Here is a 16,665-nt window from a genome sequence, read left to right on the forward strand (position 1 = left end):
TGTTTTTTAACTGCAGCGTATACAACGTATAGTGGAGCATTGAATGCACTGCGTAATAACCTTCAACGGTTAACAAGCGTAATGTTTGAATGATGCGTTGTAACTAAACAATTTTCTTTTCATTTTCTAGGGCAGGGTTATCCTAAAACAACCCACCGTTTTCATTGCTTTTTAACCGCTAGACCTACACACGTTATGAACATTTCACTTTGTTGTAGCCGAAAGTGTAATTCATTCTGTATTGCTTGTTTTGTGTAAGACTGTGTCGCCTTAAATGGAAATTTAAGTAAAATATATCTGTCTGGAGAAAAGAGAAAAATGTTTGTTCAAGGGTTCCGTAATAGACGATGTTTTGCATCCAAAATGCAGATCAAGATAATATATTTTGACTGCTGCAGCTCTGCAGTTCTAGAAGCATCGCCTTGTTAACCCTTCAAGAAACGGATACCGTACAATCAATGTATCAAAAGTTTGTTTTTGTTTTTCATTTTGCTAAATAAATGGATGTAAATAAGTTAAATGCTCCAATTTAACGATGGAAATAACCGTTTTATCTCCCGCCACGATACGGTGTAGACGGATTATGTTATGTAATGACATGTAACGACACAGTATTATTCTCGTGTTTCTACGTGTTATAGATATTCAGATGATTAATGGGAGGAAAGGCAATCTTTAAAAAGCTTTCCGTTGTCATTTTTGCTCCCTAATCTCAGACGTTGCAGACGATCTCGCGACGTTTTACATAACGTCTCTTGTTTACTTTGTGTAGACCACAGAAGAATAGACGCCGCAGGAACGTCCATGTTCTTTCAACGTCAACATCGTCGCCATATTGTGACGGCATGTTTTAGAAAAAAAAAAACATGCAGCAATGTATGAGACCGTTCCAAAGGTTTAGGTAAAGCGGTACGTAGATTTTCTGACCTAAAATACGGTCTGTTAATGTGTATTCTCGATATGTTGTGATTTACAGATATTGTTCATTTATGTTTCATCAAAATTACTCAGATACATTTAAAATGTTATTGGGGTTGATAATTGCTTTGTCAGTTTAGTCTGGTGGTTCGAATTGATATTTGTGCTGATTTCATTCCCTTGAGTTATTTTAACTGTTTTGGCTGCTATTGTAGAGCGATTGTGCCTTTGCATTTATTTATTTATTTATTTATTTATTTATTTATTTATTTATTTAATTTATTTATTTATTTATTTATTTATTTATTTATTTATTTATTTATTTATTTATTTATTTATTTATTTATTTATTTATTTATTTATTTATTTATTTATTTATTTATTTATTTATTTATTCATTTATTTATTCATTTATTCATTCTTTGTTTGTTTTTACGTCTGTCCTTTTCCCCCTGGCTACAGGCCAAATTCCCCTACGAGGACGACAACAAATACTGTCACTCGTGCCCAATAGAATATTTCTTTAAACTCAGTTTGAATGTAACGGTTTCCGTGGAGCAGTTGCCCCTGACAATATGGCGGAAGCTCTAGTGTATTATCGCAACGGGCCCAATGCGGCTTCTATTTCCCTTAGATCTATGTTTACGCTGTAGCCTCCTCGTTCTTAAGCAACCGTCGTTTGAACTCTACCTCTCTCTGTGTGTTTTTACGAACTTGAAACTTGCACGCAGGCCATCAACTGCTCCAAGATGGACCTCCTCACGGTGTTGCCGTCCAGCTTCGGATATGTCATATTTACTTACCTGTACAGCTGGATCATGCTGGGCTATCTGGCCGTAAAGGTCGGCACTGCCAGGAAGAAATACGACGTGAAGGTAGCTCGATCGAGAAGTTTTGAGAAGATAGCCAACGTTTGCCTCCAAAGTGATTTTTAATTTTTTTTACGCGCTTGCATTTTGTTTAAAAGCAGTTGTGCGTAACTGTGTGCTTATGTTACAGTATCCCGCAATGTACAGCGACAAGGAGCCCGTATTCAACTGCATCCAGAGAGCCCACCAGAACACATTGGAGGTGTACCCCCAGTGGCTCGTTTTCCAAACAATTGCAGCCCTTGTGTATCCGGTAACTGTCATTTTCAGTTCTTCATCCTTTATTCGTTTACGTTTTTTACGCACTCAGAACAACAGAATCAGTAGCCAATCATCTTGTGATCTTTTGCAAAAAAAAAAAAATCTCCACATAACAAAAAATAAATAAATCAGGTCACAGTGACTAAGCACTTTTTCACCTGATATCAATAACTCATATTTCTTATGATGACTCTGATTTTTATTATGTGTATTTTCCAGTTGTCTGCATCCGTTCTGGGGGCTATCTGGGTGACCAGCAGGTTTTCCTATGCGTGGGGCTACTACACAGGAGGTAAGAAGCCCACTGTGGGTGTGTAATGTGTAAGAATCTCCGCCATGAATACGTCAGGCCACACGTCCACATAACACCCATTCACACCAGTGTTTAAATGATTTCCCCTCGCAATGATAATTTGCGCTTGAAATCCAAACGGTACTCTTGCATTTCAAGCAACGAGTCTGTGCAGGGGTCAAAGTTCAGCCATTTCCTTTGATTGTATGTTCCTCCTCACCATAGTTTGTTTAATTATTTACACAAGACGACACCGAGGCAAAAGTTTATTTAAGCAATAAATCAGACCACGTAAATCTACCGTAGTTGACCAAGCATATTTACATGTGTTCAAAGCAAACCTTACCTTTTAGCTTCTCTTCTTGCTCTAAAATGTTTTGTTTCTGTTCTTGTCTCTCTTCTCAGATCCAGCCAAGAGGATGAATGGCGCCTATGGCTACATTGGACTCTTTGGAGTCATCCTCCTGTCCATATCTATCGCTTTGCAACTGCTTGGAGTCTTTTAAGATGCATTTCAACCTATGTTTGCCTATCTAGTTAAGAGTTTAATGGCTCATTGCTGGCAATAAAGTCTCCATACTTCCAACATGTTTTTCTAGACTGCTATCTTGAAATTACTTTTCATTTATATGTTTTGTTTTTAAAAAAAAAACAACCTAATGTCATCAAGGTTTTTCAGTAAAATTAATGACGACTGAACTTTACTGCCTCATAGAGTGTGAGTAGCGAAGGGGCCAAGCAGAGGGGGATTGACGGCTCCATGTGACTTACACATGATGCCTCAGTCATAAGTCAGTGAGTGAGAGCATAATACGAGTAAAATTGGCAAGAAAATGTTTTATTGACTGCCTCAAGTTTGTCTCATACAACACAAATGTGATGTTTGTTATTTTCAATAAAATACTTGTATTTCAGCTGTTGTTTCAGTGGACCTGTCATGCACCTTATAATAAAATCACAATAAAAAAAATAGTTTTTCTGGTCTATCATTTATGTCTTTTTTATAATTTTTTTTACAAATATTATGAAATAAATTTTATTTAATTTAAAATGCAATTAAACATTTGCTATCCTGAGACGAGCTAATTTTAAGCCTCAAGAGTTGCTTATTTGTTATACTTTATTAATTTTGGTAGCCCCTGTAGTGATTGTTAATTTAGGAAATTAACAAATAATTTTAGAAAACAGGACAGTAGGCGAGTTTTACGAATGAAGGAGACACTTTAATTTGTCTGTGTGGAAGGCTGGATTAATGATTCAAAAGCTTCACGGTTAATGAGAGCACGCAGGTACAAATTAAATATTGCATTTGAAAGGCGCTATATTTTTTTGTCACTGTCTTATTTCATGGCTTACAATAGTATTTTTAAAAGTTTAAAGTTATTGTCAAACAATGCTGAATTAGCAAGTTTTTTTTGTCCATTTTCTCTCATATGAAACGTGACAATATCTACAATGAAAAGTTGGATTCAGTGGAGAAGCATTTGTCAACTGAAATATTCGTAAAATAAAGTAATATATTTCTGTCCCATAATATAGCGCAACGTCTTCTATTTTTAGCTTCCCGTCTTTTTTATTATATTTTCGTAGCAACGTTGTAATTTACGTTTAGGGCTGTCGACAAAAAAATCTAATTTTCTGCACGGCACTTGAAGGCAACAATGAACAAAGGTTGCCCTAACGAAATGGGTGTGGGTGAACAGCGCATGTGCAACAGAGAGCTTCTTGTCGGAAGCCAAGTCGCGTTAAACCAAAGGCTTGACATCAGAAAAGCGAACATAAAAAAAGGTAAAAAAAAGCGTCTTTTTAAACTCTCCTCACACATTAAACGTACGGCGCATGTATTTTTTAATCAGCTGCCACACTGTCAGTCTGAGCCACGGCGTTATTTTCGCTACATTGTAACAAGAAACCTTCAAGGAAACGTTTGCTAGCATCAAAGCGATGAACAAAAGAGCCAAAGAACAGACGATTTACACCGGGGAAACGTTGCTGTTCTCAACTGTGTTAAATCGCATGAACACACTGTTTAGTTGACCGATAGGTGTTACGCGTTTTTTTGTTTAAGCTGTGAATCTTGAGGTACAGTAGCTACTGTTGTTGTCGATCAGGGAGGCTTTAGCGTTACTGTACAGCGACTGCGCAGTAAAGTGTTCCCACTGTGGCTGTATTTATTTATTTCTCCTTCGTCTATTTCCTTGAAACAATGCAACTTCATCCCTTTTGGCGTTTGTCTACATTGTGTTTTCTGGACCTTTCTGCAGAGTCATGTCAGGGTTTCTGGACGGAATCCGCTGCGGTGACTGCGAGTGCAATGTGGACTGGGGGGAGAGGAGAAACACCATCGCATCCATAGCTGCCGGAGTTCTGGTATTCGCTCTGATCTCATTTATTAAAAATCGTAGGGCAGGACGATAATTCAATCACGATATATATCGATGATAGAAAAAAAAAAGGGGTAAATAAAAAGTTCTATACAATAAAAGTTTTCCTTCCTGTTATGCTCCTGCCCCTTCAAAGAGTTCAGAGACCAGGTGTTTTTTTTCTATTCTGGCAAAAAAAACAGTTGGTTGAATTAAGGTTTAAATTTAAATTCAGTGTTTGTGTGTTCTGTATCTAATAATAGGTCATTAAGCAGCATAAAATGGCCAATGAATTTGTTGATAATTATCAACATCGATCAATATGATTTCTATTTTATCCATGTTCTTTTTTTTATATATATATCGTCCAGCCCAATAAAATTGTACGTATTGCAGGAAGAGGGAGGGAGGGGTGGCCTAGTGGTTAGAGCACAGAGCTTCGGTCCCAGAGGTTCTGAGTTCAACTCCCACAAGCTGCGTTCTGGGTCCCTGAGCAAGACCCTTAACCCCCAATTGCTCCCCAGGCGCCGCACAGTGGCAGCCCACTGCTCCCCAACGGGATGGGTTAAGATGCAGAAGTGAATTTCTCCATTGTGAGATCAATAAAGTTTTATTATTATTATTATTATTATTATTATTATTATTAATAATGACAAAGAGGAAATTTTCTTGGCCATCTCTCCACAGCCTCTCATGTCAATAAACAAGCCTTGAACCATTTAATTGTGCGTCTTGTTTTTTGTAGTTTTTCACAGGATGGTGGATCATCATCGACGCGGCTGTGAAATATCCTTCGGAGGGAGAGTTTCATCACGCCTATCATACATGTGGAGTCATAGCCACAGTGGCCTTTCTCATGTAAGTGCTGCTTTTTGCGCTATCCACGAAAAAAGAGTAATCTCGCAAAATGTTGTCCTTTTTGACGTTTTGAGAGCTTGAAGCTCCATTTTCAGGTACTGGCTTATCCTCCATTCTCATGGATGAGGTGTAGCTTTCATCACATGACTTCAGTTTGGAGTTTCTGATGTGTGTGTGTGTGTGTGTGTTGGGGGGAGGGTTCCCAGATACCCCCCATCGTGGAACAATAAAGGAGTTCAAAAGGAAAGTGTTGCAATTGCAAAATAATAGAATGATGGAAACTCCAAAACACGCGCATACAAAAAAATTGATGCGAAAAAATAAAACACTCCAGAAGAAAAATGCTGCAAGTACCTAGCACAATAGCAAGTAAAAAAAAAAGGTGCAAACTCGCCCTAAAAAAGGAAGTGGGCCAGAACACCAGGGGGAGACGAGCACCAAGTCATAATGGACCAGACCCCCCAGTAAAGACATTAATGTGATTCCCAGAGGAAAGTTGGTGGGAAGATAGAACATGTATGTTTTTGGTCATATCATGTCACACATGACCATAATCTTACAGAACACCAGAATAAGCGTTCCTCTCTTTACTGAGTCCCCCTACTCCCCCTAGTGGTCTGGAGCTCCTGTGTTTTTTTGTTTTTTTTATTTTCTTAGAGCGAGTTTACAGCTTTTGTTTTTTAATTTGCTCTTGTTTTCAGTACTAGCTGCATTTCTAATTTTGCTTCTTTTTACTGTGTACCTTTTGCATTTGTGTTTGTGTGTTTCGGAGTTTGCATCATTCATGTTCCTGTGGAACATTTGGCCATTCGTTGCACATCCCGCCGTTACGATCTCTACTGTTAAGTGCAAATTCGTTATGGGTAACATCTGTTGCTGTTTTTCACGAACAGTGTGGCTGTTATATCTCCTCTATCACTTCGATTACAATTTCTAAACCTTAGGCCCTATTTACACAAAAAGTTGTTGTTGTTGGGGGTTTGTTGTTTTTGAAAATGGGAAAGGTTTTGTTGAGTGCTCTGAAAATGGCATGATTTCAAAGCTGTTTCCAGAAAGTGACATTTTGAGAATATCGTTGTGTCCGTTGTCGTGTAGACAGGAGAAACCGATTCTGCCTGTTCGGGGAAGCTCTGTCACATAAGCAGTATGAGTGGGTGGTGGCAACTTTTAACCGGGAGCGTTCGTACTCATGCGAACGTAGTTGAGTTTCAGAGAACATAGCGCCTACTAGAGGCATGGCAGGGAAATGTCAGTGTTTTTAATATTTTTTTACTTTTGTCCTGTACATAGAGTTTGTAATTAAAGTGTAACTCACCCAGAGACGTACTTCGCTCAATATCATACTTTAAAAAAAATGTGCCTGAAGGAGGCGGTGCCAGGCAGTCTGGGCTACTAGTGAAAGCTAAATAAACAAAATAAACTGCTTACCAGAAATTTGATAGGATTGCAGAATCACTATTCAAACTCCAACTCACTACGGAGGCACGAGACAGCCACTTTTATACCCCACACTGCTGACATGTCAGTTTCTCCTGGTGATGTCACAAAAACGTTTGGACCAATAGCAATACTGATTTGAAACTCAATGCAAGACACACGTTGAACCTTAGAAGGACGCTACACTGAAGGTTTTAGACAAAAAAGCAGGATTTCATCAAATATGCAGCAATTTGTCAAAAATAATGACCCAGGTATGTAGACAGAACTATAAGACGACCATGTTTACAGTTTATTAGCAAAAAAGGGCGTGAGTTACCCTTTTAAAATATGTCATTGTGTTTAGAAATGAAAAACTATCCCGCCTTTAATTCATTGTTGTCTTGTAAGCAGAGCTTTAGTCATGTGATAACTAATCAATCTGCAAGGGAACTTTCTGGGTTGAAAGCGCCAAAAGTGACATTTGCTGACATCAGATCTTTCAAGTTTGGATTTTAAAACCGTCATATTATTAGTTCCTTCTTGAAAGACATTTGAAATAATTGTTTTAACTTTGTCTTCTCCTATATGGCTTGTGTAGGATAAATGCCGTGTCAAATGGCCAAGTGAGGGGAGACAGCTACAGTGAAGGCTGCCTTGGACAGACAGGTGTGTACATGAATATATTCTCTAAAGCCTTAGTGCACTCTTATTTTCTTTGCAGTTAAAGTTTCTATTTTGTGCTCTTTTTGTTACTCTTAGTGTAACGGTGGTGGGGTAAAACCTTTAGCAAAATATTAGCAGTGACTGTTGTGTGGACTTGAGTTCATTTAAACTAACTCCTGCATCCATCGATGAAATCCTGGTATAATTCTGAGCAGAATCAGATATTTGACCAATCTTCCCATAAGAGTTTAGAGTTTGGTAGGTTTAGTCAAAACAAAGCAGACACCTTTTCTGGCAGAGATCAGACCTGTAAGCGTAGTTCGTGTATTTTTCAGTAAAACTTTGATCAGGGTTTTAAGAGGGTCAATCTAGACTCTTAATGATGGCCTGTTGTCTCTTCCAAAACCATTTTAATTAAAGATGCATCAGGCTGAACTTTGTGCCCAATTTCCGCCCTCTGGTTTTAACCTCTTAACACCAGTTAGAGAAGAATTTTTGAACTATTTTTGTCTCTTTAAGAGCTTTATTACAGTAAAACCTGAACATATTTTTATAGGTTTTCTGCTGAGGGAGGACATTAATTATTCATGTAAAACATGTAAAAAAAATAGTAATTATCAGGGTTTACTAATAAGAACATCCAAATGATATTATATTATATATATATATATATATATATATTATATATATATATATATATATACACACACACACCATAATGTGGGCAGGTTTAATCATGATCCTAGTTATAGGATCCAATCTGAGGATTAGATTGCGTTGCATGCTTTGACTGCTGTTTCCAATCTCATCAGTTGTTTGAAGCAGAGAGTGTGGAAACTGCAGTTGTTTAGACATTACTCCAAAAGGCTTTCACAAAATGAACACTGCAGTATTACTGCTGATGTCTTCACTGCATTTCTTGTGATCCATACATTTATGTTCGTATTTGAGCCTCTATGCTCATTCTGTGGAAGGGAGAAATATCCGAGGTAAATCAAACTTTTGTATCCAAAGTGTTTTTCTTTTTGTTTATTGATCCACTTTTGGAAAACAACAAAAATAATTGATTAATCAACAAAAGCCCCTAAACCTCTCACTGCAACATTGAATCCAGACTAAACATGAAGCACCGTGCCACATTGCAGTCGGTAACCCACCCACCCATATCTCTCTTTCCAGGCGCCCGGGTTTGGCTCTTCATCGGCTTCATGCTGGCTTTCGGCTCCCTGATCGCCTCCATGTGGATTCTCTTCGGCGGATTCGTAGTGCCCCGTAAGTGCGTTTTTTCAGTGTAACGTAATCTAGTGCCAAGCAGGCAGTGGAGTTCTTTAAAAACCGTGACAAAGTGAAAGACTATAAGGCAGAAATTGTGTTGCACGATGTAATCTTGATATAATTGTTGTGTTTTGCAGAGAAGCATGTGTATCCTGGTATTGCCATTTTTTTCCAAAATGCGTTCATTTTCTTTGGGTAAGTTTATAATTTTTTACTTGCATCCATTTTATTTAATTCCGTTTCACAAAAAAGAAACATGATACTCATAATCTTTTTACTTTCTCTAATATAGAGGTCTGGTCTTCAAGTTCGGGCGCACAGAGGATCTGTGGCAGTAAAAGACTCACTGCTGTCACTCTGCTTTCTATACTCTGTGAGACAATATTCTTCAGCTTTCATTCAATTAAATATGAACCATTTTTTTTTTTAGCTTTTACATTAAAATGTGTAATTTATGTTCCTTACTATATTGTAGCAAAATCATAACTAAGCACAAATTGTCATAGATTTCTGTAAAGTTTAAACACTCTCAAACGTGGCACATCTTTAAATGTGTGTTTGCACTCAGACTGTATCCATGTTCTTATTATGGTTTACAAGTTGTGTATACCAAAATGTATATAATGGAGCTTTGCTGCAACATTCCCTTGGGTTGGCTCACTTCTTCAATATAACACCCTTAAGTTTGAACTGTGTGTGGAAATTTGAATTTATTATGGTGCAATTAGCGGCCAATGTTTCAAAATGGATTTGACTACTGATTCTATGCATATGGGGTTGTTTGATTTTACTTTTTTCCAGTTTAACAGTTCAGATTAGATGTTTAATTTGGTTATCTCACACTGTGGACCTGATGTCAGCAAAGGGATTTATAACAGGGTCATAACAGTAAGGTGGGGTTGCTTTAACAGAGGTTTGGATTTCCGTTTCATTTTCATGTGTAAAACACTAAGTCAGTTTCTCACGACCACATTAAACAGACGGGGCAGGAAATCAGTTTGAGTTGGCTTTTTTTTTTTTTTTTTCACCATCCAGCCTTGATTTTTATTTCTTTAGCACATGCGCATCTGATTTCTACTTGAAAAGCAAGAATAAAATTGCAAAGTTATGCTCATTAACAGAGATTAATGTTGAAATCCCACGTAGGCTACCTCTGGGATCAGATATGATCAACGTGTTCGGTTATCTTCTTTACTTCCGTGCCACAAGGTTCGGAAACTGCAAAACACAAAGTATCAAGTCCACAGAATATCAATAAATGTGAATCTCAATTTGCTTTTTTTTCCCTGATAAAGCATTTTTTTTTTATTTATTTCTTAAAGGCATATGAATGAGTACCTCCCAGAAAGCCTGATCCTCAAAGCATTTGTTGTTCTGTGGTTGTCTCCAAAAGTTCAGCTTGAGTAGAAATGCTTTAAAAGAGAATTCTGGTTAAAAGGTATGTCGGTGAACATTTTGTTTCAAACATGCCTCTGTCAATTCAGTTTATTGTTTCTTAAATTTTGAAGTCATCTGAAATTGGAAAATCATTCAAAAGTGTTTCAATTCAAAAAGGGGCGACTCGTGTTTCCACACAGAATGACGCATTTCAAGTGCTTGATAGTTTAGGAGTCTATGGCTCACAGGCAATGAAAAACAGGAAGTCAGTCTCTGGAAAAATCATAGACCAAAACAAAGTATTTCTAACAGAGAAATGTTATTCTGTGGACGACATGTTCGTACAGGAAGACTGACTGGTTGTCCAGCGTCACTGATGCCCTCCACAGATGGTTAGCCTCAAACGGTCATTTCTAAACAAGCTGACTGCTCAGCTGTATCCAAACATAATAATGGAAAGTTGAGTGGAAGGAAACAGTGTGGCAGTAAACGCTGGACAAGATGCATGCATAAAAAGCTACAGCAGCCTTGAGGATTACGTTTGACTACGGCTGTTGCACCACTTGTTAAGCCACTTGTGAACCAGAGCCAACATCAGAATCGTATTACCGATGTTAAGGGGATGAAGGACTGATCTGTTGCTCAGTGACCCAGAAGTCCTTGTTTTAGGTGAAAGTAAGTTTCTTCCCAGAGTCTGGAAGAAGAGTGAAGGGACACAGAAACCAAGCTCATTAAGGCCCAGTGTGGTTGGGGTGCCATTTCATACAGGCCACTGCGCTTTATCAAGAAAATAATTGGTGCAAATATTCATCAAGAGGTTTTAGAGCACTCCACCCTTTTTCGCTGATGATGATGCTGGTTTCATTTTCTGTCCCGACTTATCCTTTTCAGGTACTGGCTTATCAGGTTTAGGCGCTGTGGTATCACTGGGCTTGGTTGGTCAGCAAACTGGCCAGACCTTAATGCTGTAGAGGGTCTAAGGAGTGTTTTTCAGGAAAAGAAAAATAAAAACAGCAGACTAGCTACTAACTATGTAGGTTAATGCGGTACCGCGCACGTGACGTCACCGTCTCAAGAGCAACGCCCCTTTTGCCGCTTAGGTAGGGCATACAGGAGAGAAAGCACGGATAACCCAGCTATTACAAGCGCAACAGAACCAGCGATCTGACCGACTTTATAGCAGTTAAACTTTCCCAAGACGATGTCCCAGGCACACGGTTTACTGGTCGCACTGTCGAAGAACACACCAACCTTCAGCTCAAACGATGGCTTGAGGTTCGAGGGCTTAAAAAGACTGGAAAACTGGCCGAGATGATGAACGGTAAGCTTTGGTTTTTTTTTCCTGCGCGGCGATCATGGCAGCGTCGGCCGTTTTTTTTTTTTTTTTTTGTTGTTTGCAATCACCGTCCAGGAATGGGTATATGTTTAATGTTTGTCTCATTTGAAATGTTTTTGAGTAAGCTATCCTGGTAGCAGGCTATCATGTTAGCGCCTGCTACCATGATAGCCTATATGCTGTCATGGTAGCAGGCGCTACTTTATTAACATGTCGGCCACCAAAATACTCTTACCTTGACTTGATGTCGCTGGAATTGGGTCAGGATGTTCTTCGGTTGTGCCCTTTCCTCCGACAAAATGCTTGCTACATATGTACTTGAATTTGGTAACTTTTTCCGGGTTGAACTGTTGTGTAGGCCGACCGCCCCGGTCCCAGCGCACACATTTCTCCTTGGCAGTCTTGAAGAAAACATCCTTCATATGCGGCCGATCAGCGTAACTCGAGTCGCTGTTGCCCGTTCCATAGCAACAATGTTTAAAAACCATGGTCTTAGATTTGGAAAAAGCAGTCGTTTACCGAGTAAAACCTAGGCTAACGCATGTCTCTTTTAAAGCAAAGCAGCGGCGGGGTTCAGGAGTTTGCCCCACTGCGTACCACGTGATGTGACGTCATCGTGACGTTGTGTTTCTAAAAATAGCTCGCGCGCGGTACCGCATTGAGCAAGCAGGGCTTCATTGACACCTCAGCAGACTTACGTGGTGATTGGCTCCATGCCACAATGATGCAGAAATTCATTCAGAAGGAATCCCAGCCAAGTAGTAAGGCCATACATGGACAAATTAGTTTGTTAATTTTTTTATTGTGGTTTTATGTGATGTTTAATAGCCAGAGAAACTGAATTTTAGGTTTTCATTTGCTGTAAGCCGCATCATCAAATTAAAGCAAAAAATATATATGCTTGGAAGTTAGAATATTTCACTTTGTGTAATGACTATAAGTGACTAAAGAACAAACATACCTGTTAGGATTCCCATGCATAAACTCAAAGAGACGGTGACAAAGAGGACGCAGATGTGAAACACAGCGAAACGGATGGCCCTAAAACAAAACAAAAAACTTACTTCATGGTGCCACACCTTACTCCTTTTTTTTAAACAATGCGTTACGCATACTGACTGCATTCTTACACTGTGTGATCATCGCAGTCTTTGATCTGCAGGACGAGTTGAGCGAGCCACCCCAGCAGACCAGGGAGTCCGTGGGTGCTCAGAACAGTGCAGGTGTCGTGGCACTCAAACGCAGTCAGCATGTGGGTCTGAAACAAATATTGGCAAGTTTTAAAGGGGGCATGTGGTTTTAAATCCTTCGTTTCCACCCCGTTTGGCCGTTTTTGTAGTTTGCTGGGGGACGGTGTAACGAGCAACAACCAAACATTTTGATTTATCCACTCGTAGCTTTGGCATCCTTGAGTTTGGACTACAAAATCGTGACAAGAAATAAAAATGGCGCATTGGGAAATTGGTCACCCACAGCAAATATTGTGACATTATTGTTAAGAAAAATAGGGAATAGAGATGTCTACACTGTACATGTACTGCCTATATTCAACTTTTCTGCACTCCTAAATATATTTAAGGGCTAAAACATGGATTTTAGACAAAGTTCATGCGCATTGGTAAAAAGAGACCTGTAGATATCTGAATCCCGTGGCTGATATTGCGGCTGCAGCCAATCCGAGTGCCATGGCTTCCCACGGCTGTTGAATTACTGATATGGAAACCCCGACAGCAACGCCACCGGCAAGGATGCATGACTGCATTTGGATCTGGTTGAGAAAATTTTGCCACAAAAAAAAAAAAAGATCAAGTTCATGCAAAGACGAGCTCGAGAAGTGTATCCTGGGAATGTACAGGAGCCTGCAAAACAGTGTGTTGAGCATACCGGGTTGAGCGTCCCCCTGGGACTGGAGAGCACAGCCAGAGCGGCCGCTGTCACGACACTAACAGCCAGGGCCAGGTAGGTGCTGCACACAGCTCCCAGCCGAGCCTGGTCATCCGCCAACACTGAATTAAAACTGGGCCAAAACATCCAGAGAAACACGGCGCCTGCAGAGCAAAGACAACACACGACTTATCTTCAGAAGGGCTGGGATTCTGGGTTTGATATATCAGATATCCAAACGCTAATTGCTATGGATCCACTTAGACATGGGATGTTGTTATGAAGGTATACTGAGGTTTTTCTGTCATGCCACTATACTATGACAAAGTTTTTTTTAATTTTAATGAAATGCAAGAGAAAGCCTTGAATGCTGTGTGGAGTCTAGATGCTCCAAACACCTGTAGCTGCACACTGCTGATCAGCAGGCTGAAATAAGGCTCCTACACTTTGAGATTCTTGACGTGGAAACTAGGAGCGGCACCCATCACTCTTATTGAGGTAATGCTCTTTTAAAACTAAGGTTTTTAAGCTATGAGCAGAGCTCATCTTATAGAGCAGCTATCAGCCTGTTATACGTACCGTACTTGTGTTACTCTTCAAAAAGTGGATTATAGCTAAGAAATTTAAAATATTCTATAAATAATCCTAAATGTAGTGGGTGTTATATGTTTATGCTTCAGTCTCTGTATCAAAGTAACATATAGGAACTAATCAGTGTGTGATGTTACTTTAAAATTCAAGGTTATCATACCTCATATCTTCCCATGTCTACAGGCTCAACACAGCCTAATAAGACATCGAAATATGTCTCTCACGCACCCAACATTGAGAACAATCCCGATTTCTTGTCAAATTTCTCCTTCTCATATCCCTGCTCCTGGGCATTTCTGGACAGGATCCATGTCAGCATGAGTCCAAAGAGGGCCCCGAACACATGAAGCAGCATGATGCTGTTCGCAGGCCGCACCTGGAGCCAGGAAATATCATCTGTTTGGGACTACTCTTTTGCACTTTTGTTATAAGTATGTTCAAAATATGGTATGAGCCACAGTAGGGATTTGACTTTCAGAGACAGTTTTAAGGGCCCCACAGTGACTAAAACCTACTGAAGATTTTCAGAAGAGACTCTTACTTTGAGGAGCGTCTGAAGGAGCCATTTGTTTAGGACAAATCCTGTCACTTCCAGCAGGGCAATCAGGGTGAGCTGGACTGGGTTTGTCTTTCCCAGTACAGATCCAATTGATATGAGAGCAGACACAGCACACAGCTCTGCAGTTATAATGCTATATGAAAACACAGTTGGTAGAGAGGTTAGAGTAGCGCAAATCTGAATACAGGTGCATGTTTATGAATTAGCGTATCATAGGAAAGTTAATTTATTAAAGTATTTCATTTGGGCTTTCTCTTCCAATCTTCGAGAGCCTGTGGGAATCTCTGTTATTTCTGAATTTTCTACGATACTTTTTCCTTCCACTCAACTTTCCATTCATAGGCTTGGATGCGGCCCTCTGTGTGCATCCAGCTTGTTCAGCAATGACCTTTTAGGTTTATCCTTTTAGTAGAAAGTGTCATGGATTTAGTACAACAATATGTATTGTCACATATGTTAATACCATATATGTGTTAAAAAATATTTTCTAACAGTAATTGGTTAAAACTGGTCAAAAGCATTATTGTACATTTTGTGACTTCATGAGTTGCAAACCATAATCCTTAAAAAGACCAGAAATAATAAAACACTTGAAATATATCACTGTTTGTAATGTGTTAGATTAATCGTATGAATTAAATCACTGAAATAAATCCACTTTTATGTTCTTCTTTTCAATGCACATGCGTGAATTGTCATGGATAACTGTACCTTTTTAAATCAATCCCGATTATTCGTGTGTTATACCAAGAGTCAATGCCGTTCAGTATGAGTGCCCACTGGGTGGCAAGGACGGCAACAAGGAGGTTGAACCCGCAGCCACTGAATCCATACCGCACTGGGAAGGTGCACAGGAAGCCAAAACCAAGAATCACAATCACATTCACATCCTGGAACTCTGAAAGACAGCAGAAAAACCCTGGGTCACAAATTAAATGCAAGAAATTCCGTAAAATTATAATTAACAACATTGTGCCAGCATCACCTACTGCACAGCAAGCTTAATAATGCCTTGCAACCGCAGCTATCACACCTTCAAGATCTATTGAGCTTATTTTGTAATTTAAGGCAGGCACATTTTGTTTAAAATCACATTTTCACCATAAGTTATTTCATTAAATAAAATAAGGTGTCGCATTTTAAACCCAAACCCATCTTAATTCTTGCTCCCACGATAAACAAACTGACCTGGGTAAAGGTTGAGGAAGGACTCGCTGTCAGGTTTTTTGGTTTGTCTGTTTTCAAAGCAAAGTGCCGCTATGATAATGAAGGCAGCTTGCAGAATAAGCAGTATAGGAGCCAAACGGGAGCGCAGACTTGGAGCGTAGCGAGGAGCCATTATAGGAGCTTTTCTGTTTAGTTCTTTCACTTTTGACGCTTAATCAGGGACCACGACGGTTTGAAACTGGGCGCAACCACCACAGCTCTTTATCAGCCGGTGGACAGGCAGACATATCTGTGTATATATATAAAAAAAAGTGGAAATAAAAGAGGCTGAGAATCTTCAGTGAATTCAAATGCAGATGAAATGAAACAATTCTGGGGAAAAAAGCAAATTAAGCGGAATAATCATTGTTAATAAAACAGTACATAAACCTTTTTGGGTCCTGTTTTTGTATTTCTATTAACTAACACTTTAAAATGTTTAAAATGAACCCCCCAAAAAAAACGTGCATTTTTTAAAATCAGTAATAAAGCTATATCCATCACTTACAATAATTAAACAACTACATGATGAATCCAATTGGTAATTTTTTTTAAATACATTTTATTAACCATTCTTAAACTTAAAAATGCCATTACCAACCCCCCCCCCTTTTTTTCCCCCCACAAAGAACGTTTTTTTTCTCTCATGCAATAAAACGAGACCCCTCTTTTCCGTCAGATGGGCACACTTTTGCTTTCCCAGTGCACACTTTTTAACCTTTAACAAAGCGTAGACACAGCGCCTTGAGCCCAGTCCGTCACGCACAAAAGCCCTGATATAAATAGCCTGAACT

At 39.2% G+C, this 16,665-nt stretch overlaps 3 protein-coding genes across 5 annotated transcripts; 2 read left to right on the forward strand and 1 right to left on the reverse strand.

The window, feature by feature from the left end:
• Positions 1 to 348: 348 nt before the first annotated feature.
• On the forward strand, positions 349 to 3,309 carry mgst3b (microsomal glutathione S-transferase 3b). 2 transcript variants are annotated; one of them, XM_036151009.1, is made up of 5 exons: positions 349 to 375; positions 1,650 to 1,793; positions 1,918 to 2,040; positions 2,268 to 2,340; positions 2,746 to 3,309. In XM_036151009.1, exons 1-5 carry the CDS (start codon positions 364 to 366, stop codon positions 2,844 to 2,846), a joined length of 453 nt encoding a protein of 150 aa, XP_036006902.1. In that variant the 5' UTR covers positions 349 to 363; the 3' UTR covers positions 2,847 to 3,309. The 2 variants fall into 2 exon arrangements, with proteins under 2 accessions (XP_036006902.1, XP_021171873.2); XM_021316198.2 differs by lacking the exon at positions 349 to 375 and adding an exon at positions 782 to 909.
• A 693-nt stretch (positions 3,310 to 4,002) lies between these two features.
• On the forward strand, positions 4,003 to 9,914 carry tmem50a (transmembrane protein 50A). Its single transcript, XM_021316187.2, has 7 exons — positions 4,003 to 4,128; positions 4,605 to 4,710; positions 5,449 to 5,561; positions 7,579 to 7,646; positions 8,823 to 8,915; positions 9,056 to 9,113; positions 9,211 to 9,914. Exons 2-7 carry the CDS (start codon positions 4,609 to 4,611, stop codon positions 9,254 to 9,256), a joined length of 480 nt encoding a protein of 159 aa, XP_021171862.1. The 5' UTR covers positions 4,003 to 4,128; positions 4,605 to 4,608; the 3' UTR covers positions 9,257 to 9,914.
• Positions 9,915 to 10,047: 133 nt separating this feature from the next.
• On the reverse strand, positions 10,048 to 16,108 carry rhd (Rh blood group, D antigen). 2 transcript variants are annotated; one of them, XM_012862107.3, is made up of 10 exons: positions 15,854 to 16,107; positions 15,377 to 15,563; positions 14,648 to 14,798; positions 14,335 to 14,482; positions 13,516 to 13,679; positions 13,262 to 13,399; positions 12,762 to 12,889; positions 12,593 to 12,672; positions 10,257 to 10,330; positions 10,048 to 10,136 (listed from the first exon to the last, which is right to left on the reverse strand). In XM_012862107.3, exons 1-10 carry the CDS (start codon positions 16,002 to 16,004, stop codon positions 10,110 to 10,112), a joined length of 1,248 nt encoding a protein of 415 aa, XP_012717561.1. In that variant the 5' UTR covers positions 16,005 to 16,107; the 3' UTR covers positions 10,048 to 10,109. The 2 variants fall into 2 exon arrangements, with proteins under 2 accessions (XP_012717561.1, XP_036006716.1); XM_036150823.1 differs by lacking the exon at positions 10,048 to 10,136 and having other exon boundaries at positions 10,224 to 10,330; positions 15,854 to 16,108.
• Between the last annotated feature and the right edge of the window lie 557 nt (positions 16,109 to 16,665).

The sequence above is a fragment of the Fundulus heteroclitus genome, chromosome 19, assembly GCF_011125445.2.
Source record: "Fundulus heteroclitus isolate FHET01 chromosome 19, MU-UCD_Fhet_4.1, whole genome shotgun sequence".
Classification (NCBI taxonomy): domain Eukaryota; kingdom Metazoa; phylum Chordata; class Actinopteri; order Cyprinodontiformes; family Fundulidae; genus Fundulus; species Fundulus heteroclitus.